The 21,246-nt window shown below is 35.9% G+C and overlaps 1 protein-coding gene across 4 annotated transcripts in view; it reads left to right on the forward strand.

Moving 5' to 3' along the window:
• Positions 1-21,246, forward strand: part of ARFIP1 (ADP ribosylation factor interacting protein 1) — a 145,462-nt gene that overhangs the window by 64,708 nt on the left and 59,508 nt on the right. For 3 of the 4 annotated variants that reach the window (XM_027866995.1, XM_027866992.1, XM_027866994.1), the window contains 2 exons: positions 3,023-3,118; positions 4,998-5,110. In XM_027866995.1, the coding sequence (XP_027722796.1) occupies positions 3,023-3,118; positions 4,998-5,110 (209 nt within the window). The remainder of the gene's footprint in view (positions 1-3,022; positions 3,119-4,997; positions 5,111-21,246) is intronic. The other variant, XM_027866993.1, reaches the window with a different exon arrangement.

Here is a 21,246-nt window from a genome sequence, read left to right on the forward strand (position 1 = left end):
TAGGCCATAGATGTGACCTCATGTTTAGCCTGTTTGTTTTCCATGGCCCTGGATTGTTGGGTGCATTTTGTCATGTTTGGTTTTGATGGGTGGTTGAGGAGTTCGGAGTGTTTGAGTTTGATCAATCTCCAGTTAGGGAGAGGCCTGAGAGGCTGCTGAGGGAGCAGCTGACCAAAAGGACTATCTTCACTCATCTGAGCACGTGAGCAGGCAGGGATGCCACAGATGCATTAGGAAGTGACTGTGTTTACAGGGATCACAACATTAATCTTTATGTGGATTTTTTTCCTAGACAGAACTAACCAGGGCATTGTTCCCGTGGACATTCAAGAGACATGAAATCATCTGTGTTTTAAAGCTATAATAGGATTTAACCTTTGTCTTGATTAGTTTAAATGTTATCTTTTCTTAAGGTGGCATTTATGCTAGATTATTTATCCTTCTAGTCCAAGATTTCTATGAATAATTATTTTAACTTTTTTTCCCAATATTTCTTGATAAGAGAGTGGTAAGAGCAGTGAATTTAGAGTTGAGGACTTATGTGCTGGTATGACTATATTACTGCCTGTAGTAGCTTTGCTTATAATCCATTAGATTTTCAGGGTCTTACATTCCTTATCAAATATTGTTAAGGTTGGTTGGTTTGGTTTATCTCGGAGATCCCCTCGGCCCGAAATGTTTTTAAATACTTATGGGGAAAAAAAGCACACTTTAGTGGAGTGACTAACTTAGGTACATATTTTAAAACAGTTTTACTGGATTTACTGAAATTGAAATTTCCATTGTATTGGTAGATCCCATCTAAACGTAAATTTCTTAATTTCACCATTATCTTGGTTGAAAATAAAAAATCATTTGATCTAGTAGAGCAAAATACAACCTTAAAAGCTTCAACAAGGTATCACCTATGTATTTATTAAAATCATAGAAAATTCCTTAAAAGATGAGAGAACTTTCCTCATATGTAAAATTTTGGATTAAATTTCTTCTAAGGTCTTTTCCAGATGTGATCCCATGATCCCTCATAGATAGACTTTCTGGACTTCGTATCGCATACATTCCCCTATACTGCCTTCAGACTTTAAAAGCACTTTTCTCATAAAAACCTTGTGAGATAGGGAGTTGTAAGTATTTTATAGATGAGAAAGCCTAGACCCCAGGAAGTTATGTGATAACCACATAGGCCTCAAGCTTCAGAGGAAGGATTTGATCTCTGGTCCTTTGACTCCTGAGCCAGTTTTCTTTACATTGTGCCGTGGTGCCAAATGGGCCTTTCAGTTAAGCCACATATAATAACAGCAAATATTTATATACAGTTTGCTGTGTGCCAGGTGCTGTTCTAATTTATTATCTCCTTTGATCCTCACAACAAATTTATTATCTCCTTTGATTCTCATAACAACCCTGGAAGGTAGGTATTATTATTGTTGCCATTTTACAGATAAGGAAACTGAGGCAAAAGAAGAAAAAAGGTTAAGTGATATGCCCAGGGGTCACACAGCTAGTAAGTGTCTGAGGCTGGATTTGAACCCAAGTCTTCCTGAGTCCAGACCAGGCACTCTATCCACTGGACCACCTAGCTGCTCTCAATGTACATTGAGGAATGTGACGAAATTGTTTCTTATAAAAGCAGTGGGTAGGCATACCTTCAAACCTGTCTTTGCTGACTATCAAGGAAGAGTCCCATAAATAGGTTTTAATATTTGGTAATGTATGAACATTTTTCAGTATGTCTATGATTATTAATATTACACGAGATACAAAACGATAAAATGGGGGTGAGGGTGACAAAAGTGTTTGCTACAGAGTCCAAAGGGAAGAGGGGTACCCTGTAAGATGGGGAAGGCCTCTTGTTTGCAGATGATTTATACTGATAGCACCAAACCCCAAAACATGAAGATCCTTCATCATTCAGAAGAGTTTAACTCTGCTCTCCACATAGGACTAATCAAATAGACAAAGAATTCTTATTCCCTAGGTGGGAACTTCTAGTACTTAGTCAAGCTTATGGGGTAGTATGTTGGAAGAATGTATTTCCAGCCACTCTCCACCCTCCATATACATAAGACAGGTATAGTTTGTTCAGAATCAAAATCCATAGTATAGTTAATTTTGTAGCCTTGTAGTCTAAAGAAATTTATGTATTTCTTTATGATTTGTGCAAACGGGTGATTTGATTTGAGATTTTTTTTTTTGGAGTATTAGACTAATGATTTCATTTGCAAAGTGAAAACCCTATGAAGAAACACTACACATACAGACAGGCAATTGTATCTTAGTCTTAGAAAAGATGCCTGGGGCACTGAGACATTAATGACGTGCATTCAGGTCTTTCTGACTGCAGAGTGCCTAGGGAGCCACTAAGTCAGGCTGCATTTTTTTCAGGGTTTTTTTTTTTCATCTGTGTGTGTGTGTGTGTGTGTGTGTGTGTGTGTGTGTGTGTGTACACAGATATATATGTATATTCATTCAAAACTGAAACCCAGGTTTTTTTATATATGTATGCATGCACATGTATATATGTATGTATGAATTTCAATTTTCCCCTGCAAAACAATCTGTTAGTTCCTAAGTAAACCACTAAGGGTTGATGATTTAAAGACTTTAGACTTAATTCTAATAATAGAATAACCAACTTTAAAATGTTTTCATGAACTATCCAAATAAAAATGATGTCCACTAGGAACAGCTATTGAATTATATAGGCAAACTATGAAAGGCAACTATACACACATATATGTTATACACAAATATACATATATGTATGTAACTTATTGAAATTTGCCCAGCACTTTAAACAGAAAGTTTATGGAAGTTCAGACCAGTAGCTTTCCAGTTGATGGACTCTCACCAAAGATTTCAGCTCTTCACTTCCATCTTTTCATTTTCATTTTAGCCTATTCTAAAGAAGGAAATTCATTTGTCAGTGAAAGTAATCTCTGTTTAATATATTGAAAATGTACAGTGTATGTCAAGAGAAGAAAAATGGATTTTCACAGTTCAATGTATATACCCTTTTCAGGTTCCCCAGCACCACCTATGTCTTCTGTTATATCTCCTAGCAATGCTGCAGCTAGCAGACTGGCTGAACAAGGAAGGGATTTAATTGGTCCTGCAGGTATTCACAGCACTGACTGGCTAAGTCCCTCTTTGCCACTGCTGAAGCTACACTAATTCCCTATAATTTATAATCATTTCTCTTGTATTATTGGGGGGGGGTATGTGATTCCTGCTTTTTTGATGGCTGCCACTTTTAACACTTTTTATGAGAGTAATTTTTGCATTCTGTACTTAGCACATCTTTCTGTCTTTTCTGTCATTAGTAGGAAGAACTAATAAACCTGACATTTTACCTTGTCCTAGGGTAAAATACGTGAAATGTTATGTAGTTTATAACCTTCTTGCTTAGTTCTGGAAAATTTAGGTGTATCTTTTTATCCTTAAACTCTTAGCTTTATGGCTTTGCAGCTTTATCCTGCTTTTCACGCTAAACCATTACCTCTTTAACTCTTGGGTAAATTTGTAGTGGGAATGCAATTGATAAGGGTTGGTGGTTTTCCTTTTCTTAGTTTCTGTTTGCAGTTACCATTGTAGATCTGGGTAATGTGCGTATCTGAAGATAGTAAATGAGATGAGAAGGGAAAAAATCAACTTCAAAAAATTGTGAACACATTTAATTGAGTATTTTATGACTTTACCTGCTTGTGAATGAGATTTCTACATACATTTCCTTTAGACATATCTGAAGTTCTCTTAATATTTTGAAATGGAAAACAGTAAGAAGAGTTGAGTATGAATATAAGATTGCATGGGGCCATTTGTTGGGGACTTCACTTTTCTTTTAAAAACCCCTTTGCAAGGTGTTCTGTTCATAGGGATCGCAGATCATAGGGGTATTCATCTAGAGCTCGGAGAGCTCTCATAGGCTATCCAGTCCAAAACCTTTATTTTACAGGTAAGAAAACTGATACCTAGGCATATTTTATGACTTACCTAGTCACACGGGCAATGTGTGACAGACATAGTTTGAATCCAGCTCCTCTGACTCCAGAACTGGTGCTTATTTTCCCCTTTGATGAGACTAATTAAACAAATCCCCCCTTTTTTAAAATGTCCATTCCAAAAACTTATTTCAATTATTCAGTAAATTAAAGATTTTTTTTCTTGAGCTGAAATAGTACTCTTTACATGGCAATAATTAGCATGCTTTTTGTATAAAATTAATTCATTTTAAAATTTTTATGTGGAAATACTTGATTAAAGAGTGAATATTAGTTATTCATGTAGAATCCCAAGGTTCTGTTTTCATTTTTTTGTGTCATTTACTATTTATTGCCCATTCTCCCTCAGTTAAAGGTGTTTGACTAGATAATAATTTCAACTACAATATTTTGTGGATAATATGGAATTTTTAGTGACTATTTAAATTTTCACAGATTCTTTGAATTTAGGGCTAAAAAGGGACATTAGAAATAATATAGACCAACCATCTTTTGCCAGAGATGAGGAAATAGATTCAAGAGATTAAGTGACCTGTCCAAGGTAGTTTAGAAAGAAAGAACTAGTTAATAATAGGTCCAGCACTAGTATTTGTCTCTTGATAGTGAAAGATTATTCTCTAAGTTTTCTCTGTATGCTAATGCTTGCAAACACTGGAGTATGTGTTTGAGGGTGAGATGGAAGGGGAGGACTATTTAGTATGTTAGATATAAGGTAGTGAGGCTATCAAATTTTGCTATAGTTTACTCTTTCCCAACTAATGGATAAAATTTGCATCAGAATCTATTTGGAATGCTTTTTGGCATTTCTAAGTTGCTCTTATATATAGAATAGGAGTTATTCCTCCTGGTCAGTAGGAAGGTTTCATAGATTTCAATAAATTTTAGATCTTCACTTCATAGAAAATTATTTTTCATAGTTAAGTAATTTGAGTAAAACTGTATCAATATTAGATTTTTCCTTTCTATGTTTACACATATTTTGTTATTACTATGTAGGTGGCCAGAGAATACCGCAAAAAAGTGGACCAGTTATTTTAGCAGATGAAACGAAAAATCCTGCAATGGAGAAACTGGAGCTTGTAAGAAAATGGAGCCTTAACACCTATAAGGTTTGTAAATTTTATTGCAGAATTGTATGTATATTCACATAACAATCTGAATAACTGCACAGCTTGTCTATGAGCTTTCAGCACAATGGCTAAAATTAGCACATGCATAGTCAACTTCAGCAGTATTCTGGGTCAGTAATGGAAAGGAGGTAGGGCAATAGAGTAATCAGTAAGTGCTTGTCACATCTAAATATAAACATGATATGGCATATGTTACCTTGGAATGCAGGAAACTATACACGGTTTCATTGCCCATGTAAAAGCCCCTTGTTTGTACTTCACAGGGATACACCTGCATGAAGGATGCTAGTGCTTATGATAAAATTACTTCTGCATGAATAATTTGCAATTCTCGACATAGTCTTCAGATTTACAAACTGGTTGTTTTACAGAAGTTTGTTTTGTAAGCAGGCTGTTTAGAACATAGAACTTACATGTGTATGTATTATTTCCCCCCGGTAGAATGTACTATAAACTGAGGGCAGGGATTATTTGGGATTGGGGATGAGGGAAATAGATCATTGTGTCACTAGCACCGGGCATATGTATGTTTAAATAAATAGTCATTGATTGATTCTTATAGAACTGCTGTTGTAATTCACATTTAAGTTTTAAGGGCAGCCCACAGAAGCCCATAGTGTTGTTGAAATTGTATTAGCAGACTAAAAATCCAAAATTCTTTAAAGCCAATCTGAGTTCTCAAACATGAGGCTCTCTGAAGTCTGGCTCCGAAAATAATGGAGTAGAGGGCTCAGTGGGCTGGTCTCTAGGGGTTAGGTAATTCTTAAGGCAATGTGGGACATCAGAGAGAGAGAAAAGTCTCTGTCCAAAGAAGTCTGCACCAAGCAAGCAGTGTAGGAGGGCAAAGGAACTAGTAGCAGGCATTTATATGTATGGATTAGAGAATTTAGTGTTAAAATGGTCATTTCTAAATGGTTGGAAATTGAGGACTGCATATATAGATGTATATAATTATACATGTGTATCCTTGCACATGCGCACACACACTTACATTTTTATATGGAGCATATCCCCTTTTGTCTTACTTAAGATTGTTCTGTTGAAAAGTAATCTTTGTTTATGATAATGTTAAAAATAGTATTATTATCTAATCATGTTAAGCATTTATGTGTATATTTGAGAAACAAAATAATTCAAAAAATAAATTGGTTTTAAATAAATCATTTTCTGCATGGAAAAATGTGGTATAATGAAAAGATCACTGGGTTTTGAATCATAAGATCTGGATTCTTCCTCCACTTTGTTTTTGCTGTGTAGATGGTTAAACCAAACTACTGTGAGGTAATGGATTTGACCTTGTATTCCAAGCCATGATGCTACCAGCATAATGCCATCATCAAACAGGAGTATTTGGAAGACCTCACATTTTGTAGCAGGGTTCTACACAGAGTTCTGTGAACTTTTTTTTTAAAATTTTAAACAGTTTATTTATTAATTTTTAGTTTTCAACATTCACTTCCATAAGATTTTGAGTTTTAAATTTTCTCCCCCTTCCTCTCCCCACCTTTCCCCAAGAAGGCATGCAATCTGATATAGGTTCTAAAACTTATACATTCATATTAATCATATTTTCACATTAGTCATGATGTAAAGAAGAATTAAAATCAGTGGAAGGAACCACAAAGAAAGAAGAATCAAAACAAAACAATAAAAGAAATGGAAAGCGAATAGTATGCTTCCATCTGCATTCAGATTCCATAGTTCTTTCTCAGGTTGTAGATAGCTTTTTCCATCATTTTGGAGTTGTCTTAGATCTTTGCATTGCTGAGAAGAGCTAAGTCTATCAAAGTTAGTCATCACATTATGTGGTTGTTACTGTGTACAATGTTCTTCTGGTTCTGCTCATTTCACTCAGCATCAGTTCATATAAGTCTTTCTAGGTTTTTTTGAAGTCCGCTTGCTCATCATTTCTTATAGCACAATAGCATTACATTACATTCATATACCACAGCTTGTTCAACCATTCCCCAGTTGATGGGCATCCCCTCAATTTCCAATTCTTGGCCACCACAAAAAGAAATGCTATAAATATTTTTGTACATGTGGGTCCTTTTCCCATTTTTATGATCTCTTTGGGATACAGCCCTAGAAGTGGTATTGCTGGGTCAAAGGGTGTGTACAATTTTATAGCCCTTTGGGCATAGTTCCAAATTGCTCTCCAGAATGGCTGGGTCAGTTCACAACTCCACCAACAATGCGTTAGTGTTCCAATTTTCCCACATCTTCTCCAACATTATCATTTTCCTGTTTTGTCATGTTAGCCAATCTGATAGGGGTGATGTGGTACCTCAGAGTCGCTTTGATTTGCATTTCTCTAATCATTAGTGATTTAGAGCATTTTTTTTTCATGTGACTATAGATCTCTTTAATTTCTTCCTCTGAAAACTGCCTGTTCATATCCTTTGACTGTTTATCAATTGGGGAATGACTTGTAGAAAAGTAATCTTAATAATGCCAATATCCTTTATGTTATACAGAATATATCCTGAAAAGTTGTGCATAATTAATTTTTTTGTAAATTGAATTATGTTTTAAATGCAGTATAGCTTGCTATTTAATAAAACTTGGTATACCTGTTTATTAAGTGAAAAGTTTTTTTTGTAATAATCATCCTAATTTTTGTCTTAAATCTGTATTTTCCTATCATTTTAATAATAATTGGTGTCCATGTAGCACTTTAGCATTTGAAAAACACCTTCTGCAATCTTATTTGAGCCTCACAACCCTATGAAGGAGGTGACAAATATTACTTCCATTTTACAGGTGAGAAAACTGGGTCTTCCTGACTCCCTGTCCACTATGCCATACTGCCTCTCAGGAGAAAATAGTCTATAGGACATGCTGCTTTTTCAGGGTAAAATATCAGGGCAGTCAAACTGTTACTCCCTGGAAATATCCTTCCTCCTTTCATTAGTACTCCTAAAATAAGAATCTCAACTTCCTTGTAATGTCTTTCCTTAATATTAGCTTTGTAGCAATGGAAGACAGACGTTAAATATTTTGTTACTTCAGTCAGCCGTGTTCATTTACAAAGGAAGTGAGTTGAGAGAAATTAAACTAATTTTTTAAAAGCTAATCAGGGGAAATATGTTTTTTTGAAATGATTCTGGACAGTTATAAGCAAAATTATGGATCTTAATATTTGTTTTTTATTCTTTTTCTAGACAGTAAGAAGAAAAAGTATACTTTCTTCATGGGAAACTTGGACTTTTTCACTTTCATTCCTTTTTTATCTACTCTCTCAGTATTTGATAAGTATGTTCCTCAGAACCATACTAATTTCAACCTTAGTGACTTAAAATCTCTTAGAGTGAATCTTCCTTCTTCTAGATCTAAATCCACAGTCATATGGTGAACCCCATGTTAATGGTGGTTTGACAAAGTTCATCATATTAAACAGTGGTGTCACTGAAGTCTTTCATTAGAAATCTCACCAGAATTCCACCGAGCTGTCTCTTACTAGCTTAGTGACAGTAAAGAGAGCCCCAAGAAGTATCGGGGGAGGAGATAAGTAACCTGTTCTTCTCCAAATACTAGACTATTTTCTTAATTTTTCCAGGTGACAATTTTAATTTTTTTCCCTTGCTAGTCCTTGTTTCTGTGGTTTCTCTCAAATTGGATTCTTTCTTGTCCTGACATTTAGAGCAACTAAAAATGTCATCTTTACTTTTGCAGTGTTGGCAGGCTTAATTTCAGGTTTCATAGGCCTCTTAAAAATATTTATGTCTCAGGATTTTTAAAGTAAGATTTGTTATTTCAACCATAATCAAAATTGAATTTACATGAATCTTTTCTTAACAGATTTCTTAGGAAAAGTCCTTATTTTGTTATTTAAAAAATAAAAATCTCAAATTTAGTGCTAAAAATCACTCCTATCCCTTCAGGACCTGAATGATGCCTTCAGACCTTTCTTTAGGCATGTGCATGTCTGATATTCCATAATTTTTGTAATATTTTCAGTGTCAAAATTATAATATTTTAATTTTTCTACAACAGCAAACATTTCTTTGGCATCTTTTTTACTGTTACAGAACATTAGTTTATTCTTCACCTTTTAGAATACCCTAGATCTTACCTGTAAGGGATTAAGGGGGTTAGATTTTAATTTTGTAAACATGGAGCCTTTTTTTCTTTCTCAGATGTGCAGCATCTGTTTACTTTTCACCATCCTTTCGTGTAAGTAATTGTTTGACTACTTGTCAGACCTTGCTTCTTTGCCTAGAAAACTACCAGAGTCTTATTGGTGGGAAGCTTTTTGGTTTGTTTGTTTTATTTTGTAATTCTAACTGCTGCTTATTTGTTTTGTAAACTAAATTATTGAACTTAAGAACATGAGATAGGACTCTTTGTTAAGGGGAAGCTGCTGGAGACTGATTTTTTTTTTCCTTCCACTTTTCCCACTTTGAGCCTTCCATTTTTTTTGTCTGTTCCATTCTCCAGCTTGATTAACTTTGAGAGAAAACTTTCTCTCATATGCTTCCCGTTTTTGATTGCCTATGAGCTTTGTCTAAATGTACTTACATATTATAGGATAAACGTTGTGCCAGCAGTTGTCTTGTCTGTATCCCTAGTGAATCACTTTTACAAAGTGATACAGGTCCCTATGGTATGGAAATGACCTCAGTATCAACTAAATTGTTGTCTCTAACCATATTGTTTTTAATAGCTACAGAAAACCTGTGAAAAATATTCATGGCTTCCATCAAAAATGGAAGTTGATTAAATTTCTTCCCTGCAAAATTATTTATTAATTTGAACTTATGTTTCCTGCAATGTAGCCTGTAACTACTCCTTTGTTAGCTGGCTTAAATTTAAAAAAAAAAAATACTTACACTTTAAAATTAGTCTTATCAGTGTCTTTGTTTTTATATCAGTCATTTCTGAGTATATCCACTCCCTAATCTTCCACCAAATAAACCCTTTCCTATAACAAAGTGGGAGAAGAGGAAAAGGAGAAGGATCAATTAAGTAAAACTGCAGGAGACGGGGTACCCAACTGACTGTATTGTAGTGTTGCACACCTCCCTTCTGTACCAGAAAGAAGGAGATGCTGCCTCACCTCTTTCTCAGGGCCAAGATTGGTTCATACAGCTACTTAGTTAACTGTCCACCTGCTTTTCAGTGATGTTTTCATTCACATCATTTTATTCCTTGTACACATTATACTTCTGGTTTGACTTTACTGCACATCAGTTTACACAAGTCTTTCCAAGTTTTTCTGCGTTCCTCATATTCACTGCTGCTTACAGACTTTTAATATCTTGTTAAATGCATATACCAGTATTTGATTAGCCATTTCCCATCAGTAGATACTTTCTTTGTTTCTTTTACTACCACAAAAAGTGCTACTATAAATATTTGGTATGTGTGGGAGCTGTCTTTCTTCTTTTGATTTTCTTGGAGTGTATGCCTAGTAGTGAGATCTTTGAATCAAACAGTATAAACATTTTACTGACTTTTTTTCCTCCAAACAGTTTCAATTGTTTTCCACAGTGGTTGAACAGATTCACTGCTCCATCTACAGTATATTTATGTGTCTGCCTTCCCATAGCCCCTACTTGCTTATTGTTGAAAGTTTTTTTCTTAATGTAAAACTGTCTGAATTATGGAAACAGAATTGGGCTTGAGAGAAGTATTTTGTTTGATGATGGTATTACTTTCTCCATTTAATACATAGAATATGCCTTTCTAAATTAGCCTTAATGAACATATTTTGGACCTAAGGTTATCGTGACAGAATTCTTCCGAACTAACTTCTTTATAACTAAGTGATCAATTTGTTGTTCTTTAGTCATTTTTCAGTTGTGTCTGACTCTTTGTGACCCCATTTGGGGTTTTCTTGACAAAGATACTGGAGTGGTTTTCCATTTCTTTTTTCCAGCTCATTTCACAAATGAGGAAACTGAGGCAAATGTGTTAAATGAGTTGCCCAGGGTCATCTAGCTAGTAAATGTCTGAAGCTGAATTTGAACTCAAAAATATGAGTCTTCCTGACTCCAGGCCTAGTGCTCCATCTATTGCACCACCTAACAGCCCTGTCAGTATTTATATATTAGGTCTTATTTCTATTTTAAATAAAATTGTTACTTGATTGGAGTCTATATGGAAGTGACAGTTTAGGGGGCATAAAAGTTGCTATTTTATTTCAGCCTAATTGAGGGGAGAGGGCAAGAAATATTTACATAACTGTATCAAATGTGTCATCAGGATCTGACTGCTAAGTGTGAAACCCTTGACTAAATGAGCCTTGAGTAACCTTTTAGGCTCATCCATGCGATCAGTCCATCAAGTCACCTTCTGTTGCAAAGAGAGTTAGAGGATTAGCCTAAGGATCTTAGTAGTTCTGCATTTACCTTTCTGTGTTTGTCTTTATAACCTATAAAGCTATGATTCCCACTGGTCTCTGATTCTAGTTAACTACTTAAATACTAGTTTTGACCCTGACTGGATCTTGGGGGATTGTATTTGCAACTTCTTTCTCCCATTCTGGGTGTTCTGGATCTTCCTCCTAAATTTTACCCCTTTCTTAGACTTCAAGACTTAATCCTGCTGCCTTAGAAGAATTTCTCACATTTCATTTTTCATTTTGGTAGTCTGCTGTGATCTCTGACACCTTTCCATTGCAAACATTTGTTGCTTGCCCCGTTTGTTGTATGATATTAAGAAGATAGTTCTGTTAAATCAAAACCTGACTGCTATACCAGGAAAACTAATATTAGTATTCATATTCTTTTTTCAACAATTATGACATGCCTATCTTTACAGTTTAGTATCACTAAAAAGAGTTGAACATTAGTTTTGTGTTAGATCAACTTGCCTTTAATATTAATTTCTCAAACTGCTGTTTTTTGCCAAGAGCATGTGGAAAATAATCATGTATATTCCTTTCTTTTGGTCCAGAATAGGAGACATGGAAGAAATCTTTGTATACTTTATTAGAAGAATAACCTGGATCTTGGTCTCCAGAGCAGTTTTACCTGGCACGTTTCCCGAACACTGAGTGTCCTAAAAAAATCCTTTAGCCTCTGTCGTCAGTGTTCACACTGAACCTCATCCTCCGCATCTTTTCCTTTCTCTGAACGTTTTATCTTCTGAACTTTTAATAGCCTGTTTTACTTGTTATGTTGTCTCATTCATTCATTGGCTGTCCCATTGGCCTGCTCATTTGTTAATACTTTCACCTGTGTCCCTGAGCTCCTTCTCTCCCCCGCCTCAGCTCACTTTTTAATATCTGTCTTTTGTACCCAGGGAACTTTTCTTTTCCCAGTACCCTTTGTTGTGTAGTTTCTTGACACTACAGCAAATATTAAACTGATATGGACACTGATATTCATCACCCATGTGTTCACTCTTCATTTCATTCTTTTACCTTTTTTCCTTAATAATATTTATATATGTTTAAAAGATTATGAAGTGCTTTACATCCATTATCTCATTAGAAGCTCATAGAACCTGATGGACCAAGTTCTATGCAGGTTATACTCTCAATCTTCTTTTTGTAGATGAGGAAATAAGCACTCCAAGGTTAGGAGGTTTGTCTCTATTCACATAGAGGCAGGATTCAAACCCAGGCTCTTTTCGAATCCAAGTCTTTTCAATCCACCATGCAGCTTCTTAATATAGGGCCAGGTTTGCAGCAGGCCAATAGCTTTAGGCCTCCTTCCTGTTATTGCTTGTAAAAAATTTTTTTTAAATGTTAGCAAGAATCAGTGCTTAGGAAAAGAGGCTCCAATTCACTTTTTATCACACTTCTCATGATCAGAATTTTTCCCTTATATATTTCCTGTATAAATGTGGCAGTGAAGATTTTTAGAGGCAGCTGGTGGCACAGTGGATAGAGCTCTGGCCTTTGAGTCAGGAAGACTTGGGTTCAAACTTAGGCTCAGATACTTACTAGCAGTGTAACCCTGGGCATGTCACTTAACCCTTATCTACCTCAGTTTCCTCATCTGTAAAATGGGGATAATAATAGCACTTACCTTCTGCGGTTGTTCTAAGGATGAAATGAGGTAATATTTGTAAAGCATTTTGCAAATTCAAGTTCTATATAAATACTAATTATTGTGATTGTTATTATTGTCGTTATTCTGTACCCCATTACCTCCAAAATTAATTTTTTTATAGAAAAGCATGAAAAACTAAACATTAATAGATGGAAACATAGAACCCTAGAGATCACCTAATACAGCTGCTTCCTCAATTCTTTTATTTTGTCAGGACGTTAAAGTAGAGACAAAGAAATAGGCCCAAGTCCCTGATATATGTCATTTTTAAGTTGGCAGTTTGAATTCTTAAGTACATCTGGAAACAGTTTATATATTTTGAACCCTCGTTCATGTGTCATGTGACCAGATTGATGCTGGGGCCTAGTGAATGATGCATTGTAAATCCTCTTTTTACAAAAGGCAGCTAGTATAGTACCCTGCAAAGTGTGTGTAGGCGGGCCACACAAAATGTTCTCATTTCTAGATCACTTAAGTTCCTTGTAGATCTTATGGAGATGAGATTGCCTTATCTACATTTGAAAGTACAAGTTCCTTAAACTCAATTCATAATTTGCTTCTAATATCCAGATTTCTCTTGATGTGTCCCAGAGTCTTAATCTTTCCTCCTTTTTTCTTCTCACTTCCTCAGTCTCCTAGAAACAAAAAGCATTTGCTCATTAGACCTCCTTCCCACCTCACAGAGTACAGTCTGCTCCTTACCCGTTATTTCGCCGTAATAGCCTATCACTAAGTCAACAGAGAACAGTACTGTCACTCTACCCTGTCTTCAAAAGCTTCTTCAATGAATCTTGGCTTTTTGACCTTCGTTCAGAAAACCTCATCTATCTGATGTTAATGGAAGTACCACTTGATTTAGCTTACAGATAGAGTAAAACTTCATCTATGAAAGGAAAAAATTCTGGTTGGGTATGATAATGAGCAATATTAACAAAACAGCTCTTACCTTGTGGTTGTTCCCTTGTTACCTTATCTTGCTATTTTTAATTATTTACTTTTAAAATTTTTTTAAAGAAAATTTTGAGTTCCAAAATCTTTCCTTCCCTCTAACCCCTCCCTATCCACTGAGAAGGCAAGCAAGATGATATCAATTATACATGTGAAATCATACAAAACATATTTCTATATTAGTCATGTTGCAAAAAAAATCCTTTAAAACAATTTTTCTCAGGCAAAATGTTAGTATCTGCAGCATATTTCCCCTCCTCTTCCCCAAGTTATTTTCTTATAATAATAATTATTCTGTCCCCCTGCTAAATAACCTAGCCCATTCCTCTGACCTATCATTGTCTATATTTATAAGAGTTAAATTCCTCTGAAAAGTTTAATCTCTCTGATCATTTTCTGTTCTAAAATAGAGAACTAGTCAGGGAATGTCAATTTAATTTGCAAATTAAATGCAGATGGAAAGTTAAATCAATTTGTCATCAACATTTTTGGAACATTAATGAGATTGTTAGTTTTGCTGTTTTACTAGTCTCAGAACATTATAATTATTTTTTTAGTAACAATTTTATTGCAAGAATTAACACTGAAAAATATTTTTAAAACAAATTTATAAATAACATCCCAAAATCTGAGCTATGGTTATTTTATTTTATTTTAATTCATGTTGTTTTCTTTTTTAGTTCCAAATTCTCACACTCCCCCACCTATTGAGAAGGCCAGAAATACAAAACCCAATGTAAATGTGAAGTCATGCAAAATAAATGTCTGCATTAGCCATGTTCTGGAGGGATAAAAAAGGCAAGAAGGAGAAAAAAAATATGCTTCTATCTGTACTCTGAGTATATTAGTTCTTTTTCTGGAAGTGGAAAGCATTTTTCATCAGGAGTCCTTTGGAATTGTGGTGGGGTCATTGTGTTGATCAATCACTCAGCCTTTCACAGTTGATTCTCTTTATAATGTTGCTGTTACTATGTAAATTGTCCTCCTCGTTCTGCTCACTATACTTTGTATCAGTTCAGACGTCTTCACAGGTTTTTATGAAACCATATCCTTCATCATTTCCTACAGAACAGTAATATTCTTCATTTTCTGATTCTTTGGCACCACAAAAAGAGCTGCTATAAATATTGCTGTACAGATAGGTCCTCTTCCTCTTTCCTTGATCTTTTGGGGGTATAGAGCTAGTTTAATAGTTCAGTTTAATAGCTTTTTGAGCATAGTTCCAAATTGCTTTTGATAATAGTTGGAGTAGTTGACAGCTCTGTCAGCAATGCATTAGTGTACTATTTTCCCACATCACTGCCAACATTTGTTATTTTCCTTTTCCATCATCTTAGCTAGTCTCATAGGTGTGAGATAATACTTCAGATTTAATTTTCATTTCTCTAATTATTTTTCATATGACTATTGATGGCTTTGATTTCTTACTCTGATAACTGGCTGTTCATATCCTTTGATCATTTATCAGTTGGGAAAGTGGTTGGTTAGTTGTTGTTGTTCATTCATTCAGTTGTGTCTGACTTTTTGTGACCCCATGGATCATAACATTTGAGGCCCTTCTGTCCTTCACTATCTGCTGAAGTCTGTCCAAGCTCATATTCATTGCTTCTGTGACACTATTCATCTCATTCTCTGCCATCCCCTTCTCCTTTTGTCTTCAGTCTTTCCCAACATCAGAGTCTTTTCCAATGAGCCTTGTCTTCTCATTATGTGGCCAAAGTCTCTCCAGCACCCCAATTCAAAAGTGTTGATTCTGTAGCGCTCACGTTTTCCTTATAATCCAACTGTCACAGCCATACTTTACTACTGGGAAAACCATAGCTTTGACTATGTGGATCTTTGTTGGAAAGGTGATATCTGATTTTTAGTATGCTGTCCATGTTTGCCATAGCTTTCCTTCCAAGGAGCAAGTGTGTTTTAATTTCATGGCTGCAATCGCTGTCTGCAGTGATCTTTGAGCCCAAGAATATAAAAATCTGATATTGTGTCCATTTCTTTTCCCTCTCTTTTCCAGGAAGTGATAGGACCAGTTGCCATGATCTTGGTTTTTTTAATGTTAAGCTTCAAGCCAGTTTTACACTCTCCTCTTTTACCCTCAAGGGGATTCTTAATTCTTCTTCACTTTCTGCCACCAGAGTGAAATTATCTACATTTCTGAGATAATTGGTATTTCTCCTGGCAGCCTTAATTCCAGATTTTGATTTGTCCAGCCTGGCATTTCACATGATGTATTCTGCATATAAGTTAAATAAATAAGACGATATACAGCCTTGTTGTATTCCTTTCCCAATCTTAAACCAATCAGTTGTTCCATGGTGAGTTCTAACTTGCTTCTTGACCCATATACAGGTTACTCAGGAGACAAGTAAGATAATCTGATACTCCCATCTAGGCTTTGGTGTAGTCAGTGAAGCAGAAGTAGATGTTTTTCTGGAACTCCTCCCTTGCTTTCTCCATAATGCAGTGAATGTTGGCAGTTCCTCTGCCTCTTTGAAAACCAGCCTGCTCTTCTGGTAATCCTCAGTTCACATAGGCTGAAGCCTAATTTGCAGAATCGTAAGCATAACCTTGCTGGCACATGAAATGGGTACAATTGTTCAGTAATTTGAACATTCTTTGGCATTGCCTTTTTGTTTTTTGTCCTTCGTTTTTTAAAATAATATTTTATTTTTTTCCCAATTACATGTAAAGACAATTTTTAGCATTTATTTTCTTAAATTTTGAGTTCCATATTGTCTTCCTCCCTCTCTCCTGCTGAGACAGTAAGCAGTTTGATATAGGTTATACATGTGCAATCATGCAAAAAAATGCAAAACATATTTCCATATTAGTCATGTTGTGAAGGAAGACAGAGACCAAAAAAAACTAACCCATAAAAAATGGTATGCTTTGCTTAGCATTCAGACTCTCATCAATTCTTTTATTGTATTGTATTGCTGAGAATAGCTAAGTCATTCACAGTTGATCATCATATAATATTGCTGTTACTGTGTACAATGTTCTCCTACTTCTGCTCACTCCATTTTGCATCAGTTCATTAAGTCTCCAGGTTTTTCTGAAATCATCCTGCTTGTCATTTCTTACAACCCAATAGTATTCCATTACAATCACATATCACAACTTGTTCAGTCATCCCCCAATTAATGGGCGTCCCTTCGATTTCCAATTCTTAGCCACTACAAAGAAAGCTTCTATAAATATTTTTGTACAAATTGGTCTTTTCACTCCTTTTAAAAAATAATCTCTTTGGGATACAGACCTAGTATTGGTATTGATGGATTAAAGAGGTTGTGCACAGTTTTACAGCCCTTTGGGCATAGTTCCATATTGCTCTCCAGAATGGCTGGATCAGTTCACAACTTCACTAACAGTGTATTAGTATCCCGATTTTCATTTTCCTTTTTTGTCATATTATCCGTACCTCAGCGTTGTTTTAATTTTCATTTCTCTAATCAATAATGACTTAGAGCATTTTTTTCATATAACTATAGATAGCTTTGATTTCTTCATCTGAAAACTGCCTGTCTGTATCTTTTGACCATTTATCAATTAGGGAATGATGGCATTGCCCTTCTTTAGGATTGGGATGTAAACTATTTTTTTCCCATCCAGTGGCCACTGTTGAATTTTCTAGATTTGTTGACATATTGAATGCAACACTTTAAAAGCATCATCTTTTAGGATTTTATGTAACTCAGCTGGAATTCCATCACCTCTTCTAGCCTTATTATTAGCAATTCTTCCTAAGGCCCATTTGACATCATTCTGTAGGATATCTGGCTCTAGTTCAGTAACCATACCAGGATGGTTATCTATGATGTTAAGATCTTTCCTATGTAATTCTCCTGTATATTCTTGCCACCTCTTCTTAATCTCTTCTACTTCAGTTAAGTTCCCACCATTTTTGTCTTTTATCATGCCCAATTTTGCATGAAACATTCCCTTGATATCTCTAATTTTCTTGGAAAGAGATCTCTTATCTTTCTTGTTCTATTGCTTTCTTCTATTTCTTTGCATTGCTCATTTAAGAATACCTTTTTATCTTTCCTTGCTGTTCTTTGGAATTCTACATTCATTTTGGCATATCTTTCCTTTTCTCCTTTACCTTTCAATTTGCTTCTTTCCTCAGCTTTCCTATTTGTAAATCAGACAGCCATTTTGCTTTCTTGCCTTTTTTTTGGGGGGGGGAGATTTTTTTTTTTTGTTGCTGCCTCCTGTACGATATCACAGATCTCTGTCCGTAGTCCTTCAGGCACTCTGTCTACCAAGTCTAATTACTTAAATCTATTCGTCACTTAAGGGATGTTATTTAGGTCATGTTTATATGTTATGTTTTTCCCTACTTTCTTCAGTTTAAGTCTAAATTTTGCAATAAAGAAGCTCATGATCTGAGCCACAGTCAGCTGCAGATCCTGTTTTAACTGACTGTATAGAGATTCTCCACCTTTGGTTGCAATGTATATAATCAGTCTGATTTCAATATTGACCATCTAGTGATTCTCATGTATAGAATCACCTTTTGAGTTGTTGAAAAAGAGTGTTTACTATGACCAGTGAGTTATCTTGACAAAACTTTATTAGTCTCTGCCCTGCTTCATTTTGTACTCCAAGAACAAACTTAACTGTTACTCCAGTTTATCTTTTGGTTTTCTACTTTAGCATTCCAATCACCTATGATGAATGTGACATCTTTTTTTGAGGTTATTTCTAGATGTTGTAGGTCTTCATAGAACAGAAATGGATTGAATTATAACATAAAACTAGAAAGGGAAGATATGCTAGATATTTGAAAACTTTGAATGCCAGGCAAAGGAGTTTGGATTTCACTTGGTTGGCAGTGAGAAACTGATGGAGATTTTTGAACAGCAGTGACATCACCAGATCTAATTTATAAAAAAGATTTTTGTGGTTCACTTATTTCAGTCATGTCCAAGTCTTTGTGACCCCATTTGGGGTTTTCTTGGTAGAGATACTAAAGGGTTTTGCCATTTCCTTCACCAGCTCATTTTATAGAAAAGGAATTGAGGCAAATAGGGTTAAATAACTTGCCCAGGGTCACACAGTTAACAGGTGTCTAAGGCCAGATTTTTACTCAGGTCTTCCTGATTCCAGGACGCTATTCAGTAAATCACCTAGTTGCCCACCATGAGAAAGATTAGTCTGCCATTTGAAAGAAAAAAAAAAAAAGGCAGATTGGAGGAAAGAGAGTAGAGGCAGGCAGACCTGTTGGTTATTGAATTAATCTAGGTGAATCGTAGTAAGGCAGTAGAGAAGTGGAAATGGAGACAAGCGATGTTTCTGAGGTAGAATCAACAGGCCTTGTTAAATGTCTGGGATTTTTAAGAAAGGAGTAAGAATCAAAGATGACATCAAAGTTTTAATGTGAAGCCCTTGAGCGTGTGGTGGTACCACTTAGAGATAGTGAGGTGAGAAGAATAACTAGGTTCAGGAGGGAAAGAAAATAAGTTCCCTTTGGAATGTGTTGAGTTTGCAGTGGGCAGACGTCTTAGGAGAGATGACCATTGCACAGCTAGAGGGGCAGGTCAAGAACCCAGAAGTAAAGTCAGGACTGTCGATTTAGCATGAAAGTCATCTGCATAGAAGTAATTGTTGAAGCCCTAGAAATGAGTAATATAGTCAAGGAAAAGAGTAGAGAGAGATGAGAAAAGGACTAAATGCAGAACCTCAGGAAGTACCTTCCTTAAGGTATTAGAAATAGTACAAGAATCCAGTGAAGAAGACAGAAAAACCAGAGAGGTGAATAGAGAACAGGAGAAGGGTTTGTCTAAAGACAAAAAAGAGAGCATATAGTTGGATGGAGTACTCTGTGTGTTTCAGAGAGGTAAAGAATGCTAAAAACCAGAAAAGACCATTAGATATGATGATTAGGAGGTCATTAGTGAACTTTGAAAGAACAGACAGCAAAGGAGACAGAAGCCAGATAACAGAGGTTTGTAGAGAGTTAGAGGATAAGACAGTGGAAACATTGGATGTACCAATGTGGGGACAGGGGCTATGTGGGAGTCAGAGGGTTAAGAGGACTTTTTCTTTGGATGGGGAAACCTGAACATTTGGTAGGCATATGGGAAAGAACCAGTGGAGAGGAGAAAAGAAGAGGGGGGGGAAGGTAGGGGAAGAGAGGGAGATCATAGGATTTAGACCATCGAGTCCATTTCTTTCATTTTACAGATGAAGAAACTGAGGCTCAGAGGTTAAGCAGCTTGCCCAAGATTACACAGGTAATAAGTACCTGAGTGAACCCAGATCCTTAAACTTCATATACGGGTGTGCAAAGTCCTAGAGAACAGGAGTGAATGGAACAAAACCTCAGATGAAGAGAATTACCCTTAATGAAAAGTAATCATATGAGCATGAGGGAATGAGATCAAGGCTTCAGTAGATGGAGTTAGTATTATTGAGAAGTAGATCTTCTGTGGTCAGAGGAAAGGAGGGGAAGATAGGTGGTGATGCTGGATGAGGAGAGATGAGGAAGTTTAGAAGGCTTCGGTTGTTTTTAGTCTTGAAGTATACCTACAGTTAAGGCAATGATATGAATGATGAACCAGCAGTGATGACTCAGAAGGAGCAGCCAAACCCGTAGGAGGTGAACCAAGAGAATTTTCCCAGAAGAAATGGCGTCCGGGACGAAAGAGTAGTCAACAGTGTCAGTCATACCATTGTCAGTCATGCGTTGTAATTTCTCTCTTTCCTTCATTTTTTTTGCTATCTGCCTGAAAGCATATTCAGGTCTTCCCCTGCCCAGGTGAGAAAAGGCCTTCCCTTGACCTTATTTTGTTTTACCCCTAAATAGTACATTGAATTCATACAATCATAGAGCAAGAGGTGGAAGGAACCTCAGATCGTGGAGTCTAGGCCTCTCATTCTACAAATGAGGAAACAGAACCACACAGGTCGAGGACATACAGGTGGTATGGGGGTAGAGTCAGCACCATACTGGATCTAGTGACCATCTTATTCCTGTTCAAAAACTTCCAGGGTAATTTTGCCTTTTTTTTCCCCTGCCATTTAAGACTCTCTGTACTCTGGCACTTTGCCCACAGTTTTTAGAATCCACTAAAAAACCAAAACTTGTATTTCACCAAGAGCAGTAAATTTTATTTGACAAAATATAATTAGCTAGTTAACTCTAAATACTGTCTGAAA

This window comes from Vombatus ursinus, unplaced genomic scaffold, assembly GCF_900497805.2.
Source record: "Vombatus ursinus unplaced genomic scaffold, bare-nosed wombat genome assembly UNPS02014784.1, whole genome shotgun sequence".
NCBI lineage: Eukaryota > Metazoa > Chordata > Mammalia > Diprotodontia > Vombatidae > Vombatus > Vombatus ursinus.